The 19,756-nt window shown below is 55.0% G+C and overlaps 1 protein-coding gene across 6 annotated transcripts in view; it reads left to right on the top strand.

Annotated features, from left to right (window-relative positions):
* ARHGEF9 (Cdc42 guanine nucleotide exchange factor 9) overlaps nucleotides 1-19,756 on the top strand; it is a 129,554-nt gene that overhangs the window by 65,524 nt on the left and 44,274 nt on the right. For all 6 annotated transcript variants that reach the window (XM_029067536.2, XM_029067537.2, XM_029067538.2 and 3 more), the window contains one exon: nucleotides 19,307-19,486. In XM_029067536.2, coding sequence (XP_028923369.1) covers nucleotides 19,307-19,486 — 180 coding nt within the window. The remainder of the gene's footprint in view (nucleotides 1-19,306; nucleotides 19,487-19,756) is intronic.

The raw sequence follows: 19,756 nt of genomic DNA, 5'->3' as shown, positions 1-19,756 counted from the left end.
CGTAGGAGGGGGCAAGATGATTGAGTGTTTCAAAGGTCATAAACCTTATTTCTCCCCTTGCCCACTCACCAGATTTTGGGAGTCTTTCAGGAAGTAGGGAGGGGCTGTTGAGAGGTTCCGGGGAGCAGCGGGGCCGTGGCCCCTAGGAACTGGTCAGGGCTGGGGTTGGAGTCTCTAGGTTGTTTTGGGGAGGGAGTGCCGAAGGGTCATATTCTCTCCTGGTTTTTTCCTGGTTGAAAACCGACCTGTGCAGATGCCTCACCGGCTGGGTTTCTTTACAGCTGAACCCGGGCTGGTTGAATCTGGGTCACCAGGCCCTTAGTTAGCAACTGGGTTCTCCATCCGGGACCCTCCCTTCCCTCGCTCCTTGATATGGCTGTCCCAGCCCAGCCTAATCGGGTCTTTAGGGTATTTATGTAGCGCTTACTCTGCTCCGAGCACTGTGCTAGGCACAGAGGCGGATTCTAAGGAATCAGGTTAGAGGCTTTGTCCTACGCAGTGTAGGAGGATAGGGAGAGGAAATTGAAATATGGAGAGGTAAGGATGATGATAATTACTGTGGTATCGCTTAAGCACTTACTATGTGACAAGCATTGGGGTAGACAGAGTGATAGGTACAGGATGATCAGATCTGATACAGTCCCTACCCCACCCAGAGCTCCTAATCTAGGAGTGCCGAGCACTGTAGTAAGCACTGGGGCAAATATAGGATAATCAGTTTGGACAGAGTCCCTGTCCCACACGGGACTCACAGGCTAAGGGAACAGAAAGTAGGGATAGAATTCCCATTTTACGGATCAGGACACTGAGGCACAGAAAAGACGCCTCGGGTCACACGGCGGTCGTGCAGCAGGATGGGATTTGAACCCAGGTCCCCTGACTCCCAGCCTCGTGCTCTGTCCCGAATCCCTTGAGCAGAGCATCCCACGCTCTTTCCACCAGGCCCCCAGCTCCTCCCGGGTCCCCGGAACGGCCATCTCTGCTTCTCTCAATTTGCTCAGTCCAGAATTCAGACAGGGGCAGGGCGGGGTGGACCGTCTACCTCGTCTTGGAGGTGGGGAGGGGGCGGCTGGAGAGCTTTCTGGAATTTAGGGGACAGGCCTGGGTATCCCCAGATGTCGGTCCCGGCAAAGGCGGTGACCCCCTCCGGATCTGGGAGATTCCTAAACACCTTCGTGACCTGGACCTGGGCACCTTAGCGCCGGCCGGGAAGCAGCAGCCGGGGGGGATTCGGCTGCCCCTGTGAGTGGGAAGGGGCTGGGCCGGGACCCCCGGGCCTTAGAGCCGGGTGTGACCAGAGATAGCCATGTGTTTCTCCACACTCAGTGGGCTCCAGCAGGGAGGGGAAGGGATTTGTCAGGCCCCGAGGCCAGCAGGACCCCCACCCAAGGGGTGACCAGCTTTCTCTGGGTGGTTCCGGGCAGTTGCCAGGCAAAGGGCCCAAGGAGAACCAACGTTGGGAGACAGAATCCAGGGGCCAGGAGAAACTGTCTTGTCTGGGAGGCAGGGGGATGGACAGAATGACCTCTCGGGGTCCCTTCCAGTAGGAGAGCCTGGGGGCGGTCAGGAGATCGCACTTTATCCCCAGGGTAGTTAAGGTGAACTTTGCCGGATTACTGAGATCTCTGTTACTAACAGAGGGTGAAAGGATGGGAGGTAAAGGCGAGAAGTGCGTTCTCAAGCCCTGTGTTAAGGGAGAGGACCTTTGCGTGGATGTTCTAGCCTGTCGGATAACAGTGCGGGTGTCGTCCGGTCGGGGCGAGGCAGCGGAGGGAAGTCCTGCCCGGGAGCTGATTTGGAGGACAGCAACTTGACCTGGTGGTAAGATCCCGGGCCTGGGGGTCAGAGTACCTGGGTGCAAATCCTCGCTCCACCACCTGCCGGCTCTGTGACCGTGTGCAAGTCGCTCACTTTGGCGTGTCTCCATTTCCTCCTCTGTTAAATGGGGATTCCATACTTTTCTGCCTCTCCCTTAGATTGTGAGCACCTTGTGGGACAGGGACTGTGTTCAACCTGATTACCTTGTCTCTCCCCCAGGCACTTGGTGGATAAGCACTTAAAAAATACTGTGATTCTTATGATTGCCAGGAGGAATGTACACACGAGGGCCAGTTAATGGTCCTCTCAAAGACCCCTTCCTTGGGGCAGGTGAAATCTGAAAGCCCCCCGAGCTTCTGCGACCCCTGGTGCCAGGGTGTTGGGTGTGTGGCCCAAAACTGAACTGGGCCGGCGTTTGCCCGGCCGGGTTCCTGGCAGGGCAGAGGGAGGTGCCGGCTTGCTCGGGCCTGCTGGGGTCGTGCGTGCCCGTGCAGACGTGTGGCACCCGGAGCAGGTACTCCCTTGGCATGGGCGTGGGCGAAGCTCAAGGCTGCACGTCTCTTCACTGTGCTGGGTGTGTGTCTGGCATCGCAGCCGATACGTGTCCCCGGCTCTGGAGGGAATGGATTGGAGCTAGGTGGGGCCACGGGGCCTGGAAGCTAGAGATCGGGCCGGTTAGAGCGGGACCGGGAGGCCCCGGGGGGCTAGAGGCTGTGCCAGGTCCCTCCTGTGACTCTTGGGGCTCCCTCCCTTCGGAGGTGGGATGAAGAGGTCAGCACCGGGGTACCCTCAACCTACCAGGCATCCCGGGGTTAGCATTCCCCATGGGAATATTCAAGGTTGGGCTCTGTCAGTAGCCAGGGGGCTGATGCCCATCCACCCCAGTTCCCGAGCTCCGGGCCTAGATGGGCACCGTGCCCGACAGGCTTCTGCCAATTCGCATCCCTCGGAGCCAGGGTCTCGATCTAGGGATGCCCATCCCGTCACCCGTTACCACCAACTGGGTTATTTACCAAGGGCCAAACTGGGTACTGAGTGCTTGGGAGGGGACAGCAGAAGTAAGGTCCTTCTCCCCTGCCCTCGAGGAGCCTTTCGATCTAATGGGAGACCCAGACAGAGACAATTTGCAGAGCGTGGGAGCGGGAGAGGAACAACAAGGAGAGAGCTGGCGCGGCTATATCCAGATGAAGTAGGTGAACCAACAATTGGATGCGCAAATCCAAAATAGCCGTGTGTCTGAGGATACGACCAGAGGGGTAGGAATGAAATAGATAAGGGCTAATAGCGGCTGCTGACTTAAGATGTCGTGAAGGTTACGACTCGGGGAAGGTTTCCTAGAGGATGTGGGGCCTTAGGACACTAACAAAGATGCGAGAACTATGACCTGGTCCACTTGTTGGGTGGTGTTTTTTCTTTTATGGCATCTGTTGATCAATCAGTCATATTTATCGAGTGCTTACTGGGCGCAGAGCAAAGTACTAAATGCTTGGGAAAATACAAGAGAGTTGGTGGACGTGTTCCTTGCCCACAGTGAGCTTACAGTCTAGAGGGGGACGCAGCCCCTCTCCCACACTGGGCTCCGAGTCGTGATCCCCATTTTACTGGTGAGGTTAGGGTACAGAGAGGCACAGAGAGGCGAAGCGATTTGCCCAAGCAGATGAGGGGTAGAGTCAGGATTAGAACCCAGGTCCTCAGACTCCCAGGTCTGTCCGCTTCCTCTCACTTTTGATGGAGAATCTGTGGGGCAGTTCAGAGAGGGGGAGCAGCACGAGGGGCGGTTCAGAGGCGGGGTGGGGGCGTCGAGAGCAGAGTACAGAGGGAAGGTGATCTTGGTAGAGAAGCGAGGAGCGCTTGCAGGGAAGGAACAGGTGAAGCGGACACGTAAGATCGATCCATTACTAGCCTTTATTGAGCACCTACGTGAGAGCGTGAATCTGTCCTAAGCCCTTGGGAGAGAACAAAAGAGTTGTCCACGATCCCTGCCCTCTGAGAGCTTAAAATCTAGCGAGCAAGACAGATACCAAAATGAAGATCAGCTAAGGAGAGGAATGAAGTGTATGAAGTACCCTCTGGGGGTTGTGATAGTAATATTTAAGCCCTTACTGTGTGCAGAACAGCGCACTGACCGCTGAGGCGGGAATCAGACGCAGTCCCCGGCCCTCGAGCTTCGGTGGTGCAGAAGGGCTGAAGTCTCAGTTGGAGGAAATGAGGCAGAGAGGTGAGCAATTGCTTGGGGAAGGCCTCCTGCTCTCAGAAGGGCCTTGAAGATGGGGAGAGCAATGGTCTGTCAGATGTGAAAGGGACGGGGGGAGGGTGTGAGCAAGAGGTTGGAAGTGAGACAGATGAGAACAAAGTCCAGTGAATAGGTCAGCTTGACAGGAGTGAAGAGTATGAGCTGGGGTGTGGTGGGAGAAGGGAGCAGATAGGAGGGAGGGAGCAGATTGAGTGCCCCAAAGCCAGTGGTCAGGGTTTTCTTCTTGACGCACAGATGGATGGGCAGCCACCGGAGGCTCTTGAGGCATGGAGAGGTAGGAGCGGGACACCTAAAGAAATGATTCAGACACCAGAGTGAGGCATGGACTCGAGAGGGGAGAATTTGGAAGCAGGGAGATCAGGCTGATATGCGAAGGGGCAGAGTGGATGGGGAGGGAGAGCCTCGAAGTCAACGGTGAAGAGTTTTTCTGGGGGTGGTGGGAGATGGGAAGCCGTCGGCGGTGTTTTCAGTGAAGAGGTGTGTGCCGAGCGACACTTTAAGAATAATAGTGGTGTTTAAGTGCTTACTCTGTAGCGGGCACTGAAACAAGCTCTGGGGAGGATAGGCAATCATCAGGACGGACCCAGGTCATCCTGTCAGGCCACCAGCTCCTTCTCCCTTCCCTCTCCTCCCCTCCCACAAGAGGTCCAGCCGGCGGGGAGCCTCTATCAGCCGAGCCCGGGCTTGGGAGTCAGAGGTCATGGGTTCGAATGCCGGCTCTGCCACTTGTCAGCTGGGCGACTGTGGGCCAGTCACTTAACTTCTCTGTGCCTCAGTTCCCTCATCTGTAAAATGGGGATGCAGGCTGTGAGCCTCACGTGGGACGACCTGATGACCCTGGATCTCCCCCAGCACTTAGAACAGCGCTCTGCACATAGTAAGCCTTTAACAAATGCCAACGTTATTATCAGACGGACTCTGTCCTCTTGTCCGTGGCGCAGCCTGGCTCCTGACTGGTGGTTGTTTTGGCCTTCCTTGGCTCCCGGGCAGCGCAAGCCCCAATCTAGCCGGGAACTTGCGCTCCATCTGTTTCTCTCTCCTGACCCCATCACCATTTGTTTCTTCTCAGCGAGTGCACATTTATTGTTACTGCTGGGGCTGCTTTTATTTGTTGAATGGTACGTGTCAAGAGCTATCTGTGTGTCAAGCACTCATCTAAGTGCTGGGGTAGATGCAAGTTAATCAGGCCAGATACAGTCCCTATCCCACTTGGGGCTCACAGTCAAGTAGAAGGGAGAACAGGTACTGAGTCCCCAATTTTGCAGTTGAGGAGACTGAGGCCCAGAGAAGTAAAGTGACTTGCCCAAGTCACACAGCAGTCAAGTTGCAGAGCTCCCATGGCTTCAACCTGAAGCAGCGTGGCTCAGTGGAAAGAGCTTGGGAGTCAGAGATCGTGGGTTCTAATCCCGGCTCCTCCACTTGTCAGCTGTGTGACTTTGGGCAAGTCACTTCACTTCTCTGGGCCTCAGTGACCTCATCTGTCAAACGGGGATGAAGACCGTGAGCCCCACATGGGACAACTTGATGACCTCGGATCTACCCCAGCTCTTAGCACAGTGCTTGGCACACAGTAAGTGCTTAACAAATAGGAGCACTATTATTCAACTGCCATCTCTACGCGGATGATTCCCAAATCTTCATCTCCAGCCCTAACCGCCGTCCTGCCCTGCAATTTCATGTTCCCTCCTGCCTTCAAGACACCTCTACCTGGATGCCCCGCCGACACCTCAAACTAAGCACGTCCAAAACCGAACTCATCTTCCCATCCAAGCCCTGTCCTCCCCCATCTTTCCCATCGCTGTAAACAATGCCAGTATCCTTCGTATCCCACAAGCCCATAACCTTGGTGTTGTCCTCGACCCAGCTCTCTCATTTTACCCACAAACTCGCCCGTCACCGAGTCCCGTCAGCTCGACCTTCACAACGTTGCTAAAATCTGCCCTTTCCTCTCTATCCCAACTCCTATCGCTCTGATTTGCACTCTTATCCTATCCCATCTTTATTCCTACATCTGCCTTCTTGCCTCCTGTCTCTCCCCACTCCAGTCTGCTTCTCTCCCCACTTCCTTCTGCTGCATGGATCATTGTTCTAAAAAAAATGTTCGGTCCATGTCTCCCCACTCCTCGGGAACCCCCCAAAAGTTGTCCCCTCCCGCCCCATATACACCAGGCCACCGCTCTCCCCACCTTCCAACCCTTATTAAAATCAAATGTCCTCCAAGAGCACTTCCCCAATTAAGCCCTCTTTTCCCCGCTCCCTCTCCCTTTTGCGTCATCTTTCCATTTGGATCTCTGACCTTTGGGCATTTGATATTCACCCTTCTCTCAGTCAGCTGTGTGACTGTGGGCAAGTCACTTAACTTATCTGTGCCTCAGTTCCCTCATCTGTAAAATGGGGATTAAGACTGTGAGCCTCATGTGCGACAACCTGATTACCCTGTATCTACCCCGGCGCTTAGAACAGTGGTCTGCACATAGTAAGCGCTTAACAAATACCAACATTATTAAATGCCATTGATTGATTGAGAAGCATCTACCTCAGTGCTTAGTACAGTCCCTGGCACATAGTAAGTACTTAACAAATACCACAATTATTATTATTGTTATTATTATTAATGAAGGGGAAGGGAGTTTGAGGCCAGAGGGAGGATGTGGGCAAGGAGTCATTGGTGACATAGTCAAGATGGAGGAACAGTGGATTTATTGGTGTTGGAGGAGTGAAGTGTGTGGTTTGGTTTGTGGTAGGAAATCAGCGAGGTACGGTTGGAGGGGGAGAGCTGATTGAGGCTTTAAAGCCAATGGTGGGAAGTTTCTGTTTGATGCTTCTTGGGTAGAAGTGAGAGTGAATAATTTAGCCCAGACCGAGGTGGAGAATCACCGAAGCCTCATGTTGTCTGGTTCGCCACCAGATCCAATTCCCTGATTTTACCCCCCAAACAGTGAAGCACTCAGCCCAGGAGGTCATGATCAGAGCTTGAACTTGCGGCACGTGGAATATAGATTAGACACAGAGGGAAAACTCTTAACCCTGAGAATGGGTTTCCAGGGAAGTTGTGGACCCCCGCCCCCCTTCCGGAAGGTCTTCCAAGCCAGAGGTGGGATGGGTTGAGTGCCAACCCTCCAGGAGGCACTGGACATGGTGACCGGACTTTGCATCCTCTGACCTTTGGCATTTTCCCGTTACCTGGGAAGGGTTTTGCCTCCCATCCTGGATGGACTCTGGGATCCCAGGGTGTGGGTGAGCTTGGGGGACCCAAAGTCCTTTCTGCTTCCTTCCTACTGCCCTCTGTGTGTCTCTGTGGACAGGACCAGGTGGCCGGCCTGTTGCTTCTCTCCATCCTACACTGATGGAGAAGGCGCATGGCTGACCGAGAACCTCCATGGCCCAGAGTGGAGCGAGAACACACCTCCCCACTCCCGTCAGCCCCTCGGCATCCCCTAGGGCAGGCAGGGCCTGGGAAACAGCCCTCGGGACACCAAAGGCCCCCAAGCCCCTGAAACAGATACCTAATCGGAAGCTCCAGAAATGTTCGGGGAAATACGTCAGCGGGCAGAGCCCGATCTGCGGTAATTTTAATTAAATCTGTGAGGTCAAGAGGGTGGAAGGAGCCAAGCTGTGTAACTGCGTGTCTGGAATAGCAGGGGGAGCGGAAGCCATGGAAGGTTCAGAGAATGAGGTGTTGAAGCAAAGCGAGGAATCAAATGGAAAATGGTACGAGAGGCCAGATAGCGCAATCAAATGGCCCAGTGGAAAATGAACGAGAGGATCAGATAGCGCAGAGCAGATGCATGAACAAAATGGTGTCTATGCTGGATCCAGCCAGGGAAGGGCCTCATCCCGCCTTCCTTCATCTACAGGTTCCAGAGGGGTTTGGAAAGATTCGTGAAAAGCATCCATGCTGGGTCTCTGGAGGGAGAGTCGGGAATGGAGAGGGGAGAGTCAAAGGGGTTGGATGGTTTGGGGTCACTGGAGGGAGAATGAGGGATGGAGAGGGGACAGAGAGTCGTGTTGAATGATCTGTGCTGGTTCACTGGAGGTGGAGTCAGGGATGGCGAGGGGAGAGTGATGGGGTTTCGCTGGTCCATGCTGGGTCACTGGAGGGAGAGTCAGGGATGGGGAAGGGAGGGTGAGGGGGGTTGGGTGGTCCACCTCAACCACACAGTTAGATTTGCAGGAGAGCCATCAGCTCATGGATCCTCCAAGGGTTCTGCCACTGTTGAAGAATGTCCCGACTGGATGGACAATGAGGCTGAACTGGGATGGCCTCAGTCATGGGTTTAGGTTCTTAATAATAGAAGGAACTCAGAGAAAATGATCAAAGGAAAATGGCCCACAGCTCTGAACTCATCTGGCCTCAGCTCAAGAGTTCAAACCCAATGCTGACCCTTGACCCCAGGTTTGAAATTAGTCGTGGAAGAGCCAAGAACCAAGAAACACCCTTAATCTCCCCACCCTGAACCCCAAGACATTCATGCCCATATCCGTTATTTATTTATATTAATGTTTGTCTTCCCCTCTAGACTGTAAGCTCTTTGTGGGCGGGAAAAGTGTCTACCAACTCTGTGTAATATTCTCCCAGATGCTTAGTACAGTGCTCTGCACGCAGTAAGTTCTGCAGAAATGTGATCGATTGATCGATCTGATCCCTAGCTGGCACCTGCTGCCCATTGAACTGACAGTCGAGTCCCAGGCTTGCTGGCCTTTGGGCCGGGGACAGTCTCCAACAACCCCTCCACTCCTTTTCACCGCTCAGAGATCCACCATCCCTGCTGACAGAGGCCCACTTGGACCCGACATCTTTGATTTGGGGGCAAAAGGATTTGGGGTGAGAGGGAAATTCTGCAGACCCGAGTGGCTGCCCAACTCAGGGGCAAAAGAAAACTTTCCCAGGGAGAGCTTCAAAAATCACAAATCCCACTTCAGTTGATCATTCAGTGATGTTTATTGAGCATTTTCTGGATGCTCAGCCCTTTGGTAAGTGCTTGGGAGAGTGCAATAGAGTAGGTAGACACGGTTCATGCCCTCGAGGAGTTTACAGTCCTTTGAGGAAGAAAGGCACAAAAAGAAATTTCAGAATGTGTCGTCTTCATTGTCCCCAGAGACGGGGACACAGACTGGGTGGCTTATCGGAGGACACTCCGGGCCTCAGATCAGATCCTCTGTCTGGAGCTGACCGAGTCCCTGGTGGAAGATTCGGGGGGACAGTCCCCGGCCGTGACAGTGTCGCTCGCCCAAGTGGAAGGGACGGGTTCGCTGGAGACTGGCCAGCTCAGCTGCGGCCACGGTGGCAAGTGAACCGGCCCTGAACCGGCCCCGCGGGGGATGGGACGCAGCCTGTCGGGTTTAATAATCATGATGATGGCGGTATTGGTTAAGTGCTTACTAAGTGCCAAACACTTAGTATTAAGCGCTGAAAGAGATAGAAGATAATCAGGTTGGAAACAGTCCCTGTACTAGAGTCTAAGTGGAAGGGAGTAGGATTTAATCCCCATTTTGCACAGGAGGATATCGAGGCAGAGATGTTAAGTGACTTGCTCAGGTCCTACAGCAGGCAGGAGACAGCTGGGATCAGATCTTTCCGGGCCCTTTCTGCCTGCTCCCCAGCGCCTTGCTCAGCTCCGTTAGAAGAGTAAGCCCGTTAGAGTCAGCCACGGTCTCTGGCCACTGGGCCTCAGTGATTCATTCGATAGTATTTATTGAGCGCTTTCTATGTACAGAGCACTGTACTAAGCTCTTGGAATGGACAATTCAGCAACAGATAGAGACAATCCCTGCCCAGTGACGGGTTTACAGTCTAATCCAGCCACGGAGACTTCGGGACCGAGAAGCGGTCCGGACGGGGAATTGATTTTAGTGCTGAGGCTTCTGCGGCACCACCCGCACTCTCTTTTCCATGGCCGCCATGCTCCCGCCGGGGCCTCGAGCGCCACAAGACCCGGGCCGGCCCGCAAGCACCATCCACCCCGTCTCGTCCCTGCCTGTTTGGGTTCCCTCTGGGGGCCCGGGCACCACAGAGACAGCACGGCTGGGCGAGGCTTATCCAGGTGATGCTTTCATGTACCCAACCTATTTGTGGCCCAGGTGACCACCGCGTAGCCCCCGGGAGGTCGGAGTCACCCTGGATCGGTGAGCGGTTGCCACAGTAACAGCCTCAGGAACCCCCTCCGTCTCTGCCTCCCACACTGGCCAGCTGTTTCCAAGGCCTCTGCTGAGCCCGGCCATCGTGGGGGTTGTTTGGGTCAGAAATCGTCACCTCTGTGGGCGTCCCTCTGCCATGGGGATGTGGGGCGAGCACTGCTGTTGTTATATTTGTTGAGCACTTACAATGTGCCAGGCACTGGACTAAACACTGAGTTAGAGACAAGCTACTCAGGTTAGACCTAGACCATCTCCCACATGGGATTCACAGTCTTAGTCCTCATTTTCCAAACGGAGTAACTGAGGCCCAGAGAAGTGAAGTGACTTGCCCATGGTCACACGTCAGGCAAGGGGTGAAGCTAGGATTAGAACCTAGGTCCTTCTGGCTCCCAGGCCCTTGCTTTATCCATGAGGCCACGCTGTTACTCCCCACAGCATTTTGGGACCTGGCCCCTCTGGATTTCTACTCCCTTGGGCAAGTCGCCTCAGTGGCCTTGACTGTGAAATGGATAGAATTTCTCAGGCATTTTTTTTATGGTATGTATTCAGTGTATACTATGTGCCAAGCACTGTACTAAGCTCTGGGGTAAGGACAAGCTAGACAGGTTGGACACAGTCCCTTATGGGGCTCACAATATTAACCCCCTTTTTACAGATGAAGTAACCGAGGCACAGAGATGTTAAGTGACGAGTCCAAAGTCACACAGCAGACAAATGGCAGACCTGGGATTAGAACCCAGGTCCTTCTGACTTCCAGGCCCGTGCTCTATCCACTCGATAGATCATAAAGGCCAAGCACTCCAGGGCTCGGGCAGGCAGTTTTATTGGTTTGTTTTTTTTAATGGAATTTGTCAAGCATTGTTTTAAGCACTGGGGTAATAATAAGCTGCTTCAATACAAATCAATACAAATCAATCATTCAAAGATACAAATCAATGAGGTTGGACACAGTCCCTGTCCCATCTGGGGCTCACAGTCGAAGTAGAAGGGCAAACAGGTATTGAAGCTCCATTGTCAGTTGAGGAAGCTGAGGCACAGAGAAATGAAGTCAATCAATCCGTCAATCAGTTGTATTTATTGGTATGTACCAACTCTATTATATTGTAATAATAATGTTGGTATTTGTTAAGGGCTTACTATGTGCCAAGCACTGTTCTAAGCACTGGGGTAGAAACGAGGTAATCAGGTTGTCCCACGTGGGGCTCACGGTCTTCATCCCCATTTTTACAGATGAGGTAACTGAGGCACAGAGAAGTTAAGTGACTTGCCCAAGGTCACACAGCTGACAAGTGGCGGAGTCGGGATTAGAACCCATGACCTCTGACTCCCAAGCCCGGGCTTTTGTCACTAAGCCACGCTGCTTCTATTGTACTCTCCCAACTGCTTAGTTCAGTGCTCTGCCCACAGTTAGTGCTCACTCAATCAGAGTTGGTAGACATGTTCCCTGCCCACCTTGAGATTACAGTCTGAAGGAGGAGGCTGACATTAATATATATGATAATAATAATAATCATGTTGGTATTGGTTAAGCGCTTACTATGTGCAGAGCACTGTTCCAAGCGCTGGGGAAGATACAGGGTAATCAGGTTGTCCCACGTGGGGCTCACAGTTTTAATCCCTCTTTTACAGATGAGGTAACTGAGGCCCAGAGAAGTGAAGTGACTTGGCCATGTATATAAGTGCCGTGCGTTGAGGGAGGAGAGATTAAAGAGTGCAAGTCTAAATGCAAGGGCCAGGCAGAAGGGAGCGGGAGAAGAGGGAATGAGGACTTAGTTTGGGAAGGCTTCTTGGAGGAGATGCGCTTTTAATAAGGATTTGAATGCGGGGAACGTAATCGTCTACCAGCAGGCTAGAGGCGGGCCTGGGGTCGGTGGCAAACTGGATGAGATCGAGGTGCTGCAGAGTAGGTGGGCATTAGAGGAGCGAGGTGCGCAGACTGGGACGTAGAGGGAATTCAGGAAGTCGAGGTAGGCAGGTAAGTGACTTGCCCAGAGTCACAAAGCGGGCAGGTGGGGGAGTCTCGATTAGAACCCAGGTCCTCTGACTCCCAGGCCTGTGCTCTTTCCACTAGGCATTACCTTTGATTCTCTCGCTGGCGCCGAGGGCGGTGAGGGGGAGGGTTCCGAAAATCTCTGCGTTCAGACCCGCACCATACGGACGGTGGTAGCACACGGGGCATATGGTGTTTTCGTCATTTGGATTGGATGGAGTCATGGCTCGGCAACGAGAAGGCAGCAGTACTCTCGTTCTCCCAAGGAGCGTCTGGGGGCTTGAGCGAAAAAAACAAAGGAGAGTCTCAAAGAGTCGGCAGCCTTCCGTTTTCGACATCATCGTCATTAATGAACGTACTCCCTGCCATCTTATTGACATCTACCCACCAAGAGCTCAGGAGCTGAGCGCTGAGGTAGATACGGAGCAATCAGGTCGGACACGGTCCCCGTCCCGCGTGGGGCTCACGCAATCTTAGTAGAAGTAAGCACGAGCGGTAAACCCCCATTTCACGGAGGAGGGCCCCGGGCAAGCCGTGTGCGCCGACGGAGCATCCGGGAAGGGATGAGATGAGTGCTGGTAGTTTGGATGGGGAGGAAGGAGTGGATTCTGGAGACGTCGTGCGGAAAGAACCGGCAGGATTTGGTGACTGAGTCCGTGGGTTGAAAGGGAGAGAGAGGATAATGCCAAGAAAGTTCTCTCCTTCTGGAGCGCGGAGATTTCCATCGGGCTTTCCAACCCCGCCTCGGGGAGCCGGGTAGAACCGGGCTGGCCAAAAGGCTTGTCCTGTGACGACTCTCATCCGGAGACTCATCACCCCTCCCTCCCCCGCCTCCCATCAGCCGGACCAGTCGGCTCGCCAGAGCTGGTGGACGAGGGCCGGCGGCCCCACGGCCGGGCCCGGGATTCGAGGCCCGGTGCTGTCACCTGCGAGGCCAGGGCGAGAGCCGCCTTCCCGGTCCTGGGTGTCGGTCCGGTGGCCCCGGGCGCCGGGCGAAGGGGTGACTTTGGGTCCTTGCCCACGGCCTGGCGTGGGAGGCCGTCGGCGATGGGTTCTGCCTGCCGACGGTGGCAGTAGACGTGTGGGAGGAAGTCGGGGGGAGGGTGGCGGGCACGGGAGTAGAGCCAACCTCTCCTTGGCTCCGCCTCTGCCCCTCGTGGAATCACCCCCTGCGAGCCCCGGGGCGTGGGCACCCGAGGTCGACGGTGCGGGCCAGGCCCACATTTAGCGAAGCGGATGTGGGCAGGGGTGCCCACCTCGAGAGCGAGCCACCCGATTGGTCCAAGAATTCATCCAGCCCGAGGGATGGATGCAGGGAGAGCGGGAGGGGGAATGGCCCCAAGGAAAGGAGAAACAGAGCGGGAACGCGTTGCGGGGTGGAGAGAGAGCCGTGAGACCTCTGATTCCTCATCACCGCGACATCGTAGCCCGGATGGCACGGCCGAGCGATGCCGTAGCCATACTTTACCAGCGTGGCGCTGGCAGGGGCACCCGGGCTCCCTATGGCTCGGGCAGATCGCCGCTGGCAGAGGCCGGGCCCCCTCCCTCTGCTGGGGGGGGTGCAGGGCAGCCATCTTCACGGCCATTCGAATCACATTACGTAAAACCCCCCCGCCCCCCGCCAGCTTTTCCCCCACCCCCTGCCTCTTGCCTGGGAAACGACGATATTTTTGGCAGCCACCCCAGGCTAATTAACTCTCTATTCCGGGTGGCGTTCTGTGCTGGAACACCAGATCGAGACGCAGAAGGCGGTGAGCCAATCTGGAAATGTGGATGGGGGCCTCGGTCTCGGGCTTCGTGCTGTTCGGGCTCAACCGGGTCGGGGCAGCCACGGGCTATTGTTTCCTTCCCCGATCTGTGTCCCTTTGGGGTAGCGACCACCCTATCCCTGCCCCACACCCCCTTCGCCCCCCTCACCAGCTGTAGAGCTGGGGGCAGGAAGAGTGAGGCAGAGTCTCCCCCGTCCCACCCAGAAGGCGCTGCCCCAGAACCGTCCTGGGGGACGGAGGCTGGACCCAAGCAAGTGACACCCCGGGCAATAGGGTCAAACTCACGGTCCCTCCAGTGCAGGATTGCCTAGATTTGCTAAAATGTGGCTCGTGGCCCTTCTAGACTGGGCCACCCAATCTCCCTCACCCTCCCCTCTCCATCTCTCCTCCACTGCCTCAGCGTAGGTCATCCAGTCCCCCTCATTCGCCCCTCTCCACCCATGACTCTCCTTCCAGTGACCCAGGATGGACCATCCATCCCCCCTCCCTCTCCTCTATCCATCCAAGACTCTTCCCCCAGTGACCTAGTATAGTCCAGGACAGGTGGGGGGGTGAAGCTGGACTGTTTCCCCAACCAGTCCCACCCCAGGCATCTGGTGTCTGGCGTGCTCTGCCTGCTTCCCTCTAGGGGAAGAAGGCCTCAGTTTCCCCGTCACTGAGAGGACAAACAGGAGCCCCCAAGATGCTCGGGATTCTCGGTGGGTGGAAGGTCCTTGTTGGACAGGTTGTTATGGCAGTGGAGACTTGGGCCTCTTCTTTGCCCTCCCTGAGCCAGTCTCCCCCGCAGCTGTCGGACAGGTCGGAAGTGTCAGATTGGCCCCCGCAGAATTCCTTGGACAAAATGGGACGGGAGCAGCAGAGTCGGTGGCCTGGAATGGCTTCCCTCCCCTGACCCAGTGCCATCTACGCCTCCTCCTGGGCTCCTGGCAGGGAGAGAGATGGGCTTCCATCCATCTCAGGAGGCCCTGGGTGCCCAGAAGGGAAAATCAACCCTTCAGGCCTGCGCCAAGCCTCGATACTCTATCAGCTTCCTGCAGGGTGAGGAAGAGGTCCCCACCTGATTAGAAAAGCAGCGTGGCTCAGCGGAAAGAGCCCGGGCTTGGGAGTCAGAGGCCATGGGTTCGAATCCCGGCTCTGCCACTGGTCAGCTGTGTGGCTGTGGGCAAGTCACTTCACTTCTCTGCGCCTCAGTTACCTCATCTGTAAAGTGATTAACTGTGAGCCTCACATGGTACAACCTGATGACCCTGTATCTCCCCCAGCGCTTAGAACAGTGCTCCGCGCATAGTAAGCGCTTAACAAATACCAATATTATTATTATTATTTCCTGAGCCTGTTCCCTCATGGACCGGGCAGCAACTCTGAGGAAGAGAACATCCCAGCCTAAGCTCAGGGGACCCGGAGGCTAGTCCAGCTCTGCCCCTAATAATAATAATATTAAGAAGAAGAAAAAGAATGGTATTTGTTAAGCGCTCATTATCTATCAAGCACTGGGCTAAGCTGTAGGCTAGATAGAAGATAATCAGGTTGGACATAGTTCCTGTCCCCCAGGAGGTTCACAGACTAAATAGAAGGGAAAACAGATATTAAAACCCCATTTGACGGTTGAGGAAACGAAGGCCCAGAGAAGTTAAGTGACTATCCCACTAAATAAATAAGTGCCATCGATTGACACTAAATAAGTGCCATCGATTGATCGATTAGTAGTCATGGTATTTATTAAATGCTTGCTGTGTTCAGGGTGCTTTACTGGGAAAATTTGCACAGGTGAGAATTAGACATGCTGGGGCTGGATCAGGGGCTGGGTGACCTGGACATCCCAAGGTCACCCAGCAAACAGTTGGCAGAGCCAGGATTAGAACCTAGTTTTTTTGACTCCCAGCCCTTCCTGCTAGGCCACACTGCTTCCCCTGATGTGCTGCATGTCCTAGGACCGGTTGTTTAATCTCCCTGGGGCTCTCTTTCCACTCCCATACTCTAGATCGATGGATCCCTGTTTTGACCTCCTCACTCTCAGGCATGTGCGGATGATCACCAAGAGGAAACAAAGCACTGTAGACCCTCAAGGTACTAGGTCACTGTTACTTCAGACGCAGACCTCAGCTCCGTTTGTTCCCTGAGCGGCCGATGAGCTATAGAGGATATAATCATAATATTGGTATTTGTTACGCCCTTACTATGTGCAGAGCACTGTTCTAAGCACTGGGGGAGATACAAGGTAATCAGGTTGTCCCACACGCAGCTCACAGTCTTCATCCCCGTTTTACAGATGAGGTAAAACTGAGGCCCAGAGAAGTTAAGTGACTTGCCCAAGGTCACACAGCAGACAAGTGGCAGAGCCGGGATTAGAACCCATGACCTCTGACTCCCAAGCCCATGTTCTTTGCACTGAGCCACGCTGGTAATAATGATAACTGTGGTGTTTGGCCCCTGCTGTGTGCCAGGCATTATGTTGGAAACGAGACAACCGGGCCGGACACAGTTCCTTTCCCGTACCGGGCTCGCAGTCTAAGGGAGAACAGGTACATAGTCTCCATTTTGCAGATGAGAAAACTGAGGCCTAGTGGAAGTGATCACATGGAGGGCAAGTGGCAGAACCCCAGTCCTCTTACTCCCAGGCCTGTCTTCTTGCAACGGCAACGTGGCCTTGTGGAAACTGAAGCAGGCGAACTGGTAATGCCAACTGGGCTCCATTCAGGGTCGACGCTGACACTGGGCTCCAACCGTGACACCCTCCCCCCCACCACTCGCCGGTCTCCACGTCTGTCTTTCCCTGCCTCCTTCTCTACCCCTTTCGGCCCCCCGTGTCCCCACCACAGAGCCGAAGTCCACCCTGGTGTGCCTCGGTCCCCAAGCTCCCCCCCGGAGATGTCCGAGGAAGGGCAGCTGGGAGCCAGCAACCCGGTGACGGCTCTGGGTAGCTTGTCCCAGCAGTGCCCGCCGTGCCGCGTTTCAGAAAACTGGGCAGGAGCGGTTACCTACCGGTCAGCAGGTTGAGGCTGGGTCCTCCGGGAACCGGGGTTGGGGAACTGAGGGGGGCGGGAGGGCTTCCGGCTCTTCGAGAGCCCAGTGTCCGGGGATGGGCGGACTCTTCTAGGGACTGCGATGAGGAGCTGCCATGGCAACCACCTCACCGGTCCCGGATCTGTGGTGCTGCATCGTCACCATGGTGCAGCTACTTCAGCTGGAAATAGAAGTTATGGCAGGAAGCTCATGGGCAGGGAATGGGTCAACGACTCTGTTGTATTCGCCCAAGAACTTAGTTTTCTTCCCAGTGCTCAGTAAATCGATCTGCACACAATAAACACCGTTGCTTGACTGAAGAGTTATTGAGCATTTACTGTGGGCAGAGCACTGTTCTAAGCACTGGGAAAGAATAACGAGAGGCCCGAGTTAGACGTAGTCCCAGTCTGAAGGTAAGGGGGGAAAGGTTTGGATACAGATGCAGTAGGAAAACTGCAATGCGAGACATACGAAACCAGCATAAAAGACAGAGTAAAAATATAGAGCACTTTGATACTCACTTCATCCCCACAGCACCTTAAGTCCGGATCTTTATTCTCCGCCACTTGCTCTACCTGTAATTTACGTTAATATCTTTCCCTCCGACTAGATTGTAAGATCTTCGAAGTCAGGGAACGTGTCTACCGTAAACTCTATTGTATTGTCCTCTCCCGGGTACTTAGAACGGTGTTCTCCACACCGTAAACACTAAATAAGTGCCATCGATCGATCGATTAATCGTCACGGTATTTATTAAATGCTTGCTGTGTTCAGGGTGCTTTACTGGGAAAAATTGCACAGGTGAGAATTAGACATTGCCAGGGGCTGGATCAGACACAATAGGAGCAATATGAATCCAAAGGATAAAGTAAAAGAAATGGAAAAACAGGGCAAAAAGAGAGCACAGAAGTATGGAATCTAGGAGGATCGGTGGTAGAGGGGAGCTAGGGGCCTTCAGGCTGCCGACACCCAGGTCGTCAAGAGAACGGACGCGCCCCAGCTGGCTCCGCTGCCAGTTAAATCCCCGGGGCCTGTCTGGAGCGAGGGGGCCGCGGGCAGCTTGGTGGGCAGGTGGCACCTTCCCGGTGGGTTTACTTTGGCTGCGGTGCAGAAAGAGGCCAAGGGGCAGCTGGGCCTACTAGCCCATGCCCAGCAGGGATGAGAACGCCTGAGTGGCACCGGGCAAGCCGCGAGTGCTATAACCAATTCCCGCAGGCTGGCGGGTTTCCCTGCCGGTCTGCGTACTTACCGAGGTGTTTTCCCAACTAGAAGGGTCCATGCGTACAGACCTATCAGACCCAGACCTCACCAGCTCCAGTTTGGGAGCTTTGGCCAGCCTCGTTCTCTCTGGCAAGTCCTCGGGAGAGCCTGTGTATGTGTGTCAGGGGGAGGGGAGGAGGGGTCGGTGAAGGTTGAGGACTCGGTCCCGCTGGCCAACGTGCCTGGTGGGCGGAGGCCCGGCCTAGATGGCTGTAGTTGGAATCCCCGTCCACGGGGACCTTGTGTTTCCCCACTCTCAAGATGGGGGAGGAAGAGATTCCCCGCTCCCGCGGAGGCTGAGCCATCGGCTGCCATTGCTCCACGAACTCCTCGGAAGGGTCCCCCCAACTCTCCGTTCCGAGACGGGGAGGGAGCAGAGGGACAGCCTCGTGCCCAGGATGGGATTGGGTGAACCCGGATCGTTGAACCCCCTGGATAACTGAGCCTCCCCTGTCGCTCTAGGCCCCTCCTGCCCCAGGCCCTGCCCAGAGCTGCCTACCAAGGAGCTCCGAGGGACCGGATGCATTTTCCCAGTCCATCCGTGGTATTTATTAAGCGCTTACTGCGTGCACGGCACCGTACGCAGTGCTTAGGAAAATAAGACTGCAAGCTCGTTGTAGGCAGGGAATGTGTCTACCAACTGTTACATTGCACTCTCCCAAGTGCTTAGTACGGTGCTCTGCACATAGTAAGCGTTCAATAAACACGACCGATGACATTTCAGAGAGTTGGTAGACTCGATCCCTGCCCCCAGGGAGCTTCTAGTCACCTCTCCTGGGCCCACCTTGATCCTGAATGCAGACAGGGCAAATCCAGGGGAGAGGGAGGAGAGGAAGAGAAGAGCCTGGGTAATCCACACCCACCCCGCCCCACGGGGAACCGCTCCCGGATAATCGAGACTCGAGACTCGATTGGGAAAGGGCAGGTTGCTGTGAGAGTTGAGCCTGAATGTGCCGAAGCGAATGAATGGAGCTGGGGGAGGGGTGGCAGGGGGGAGGAGGGAGAGCTCGGGGCTGCGGCGGGGGGCTGCCGTTACTGCCGGAACGCTAAAGGCCTCTCGCTTTTCCTTCGAAGCTAATCAGCGCCGGTTCGATCGTCAGTGCTGAGGCAGTATGGGACCACGTCACCATGGCCAACCGGGAGCTGGCGTTTAAAGCCGGCGACGTCATCAAAGTCCTGGACGCTTCCAACAAGGACTGGTGGTGGGGCCAGATCGACGACGAGGAGGGGTGGTTTCCTGCCAGCTTTGTGAGGGTGAGTTCCTGCCGCCCCCCGTTCTTCCTCCTCCTCCTAACCGCCTCTCCGAGTCCCCCCTCTTCTTCCTCGTCCTCCTCCCTCAACTCCTCTCTCTCCCGACATCTCTCCCGTCCTCCACCTCTTCTCCTCCTCCTCCCTCATCTCCTAACATCTCTCCTCTGCTCCTCCTCTTCTTCCTTGTCGTCATCCTCCTCCTCTCTCTGTGCTTCTCCTCTTCTTTGTCTTCCTCTCTTCCTGCCCCTCTCTCCTCTACTTTAATCAGCCTCA

This window comes from Ornithorhynchus anatinus, chromosome 6 (assembly GCF_004115215.2).
Source record: "Ornithorhynchus anatinus isolate Pmale09 chromosome 6, mOrnAna1.pri.v4, whole genome shotgun sequence".
Lineage (NCBI taxonomy): Eukaryota > Metazoa > Chordata > Mammalia > Monotremata > Ornithorhynchidae > Ornithorhynchus > Ornithorhynchus anatinus.
Note: the sequence above shows the minus strand (reverse complement) of the source record. Positions and strands in the feature narration are given on the sequence as shown.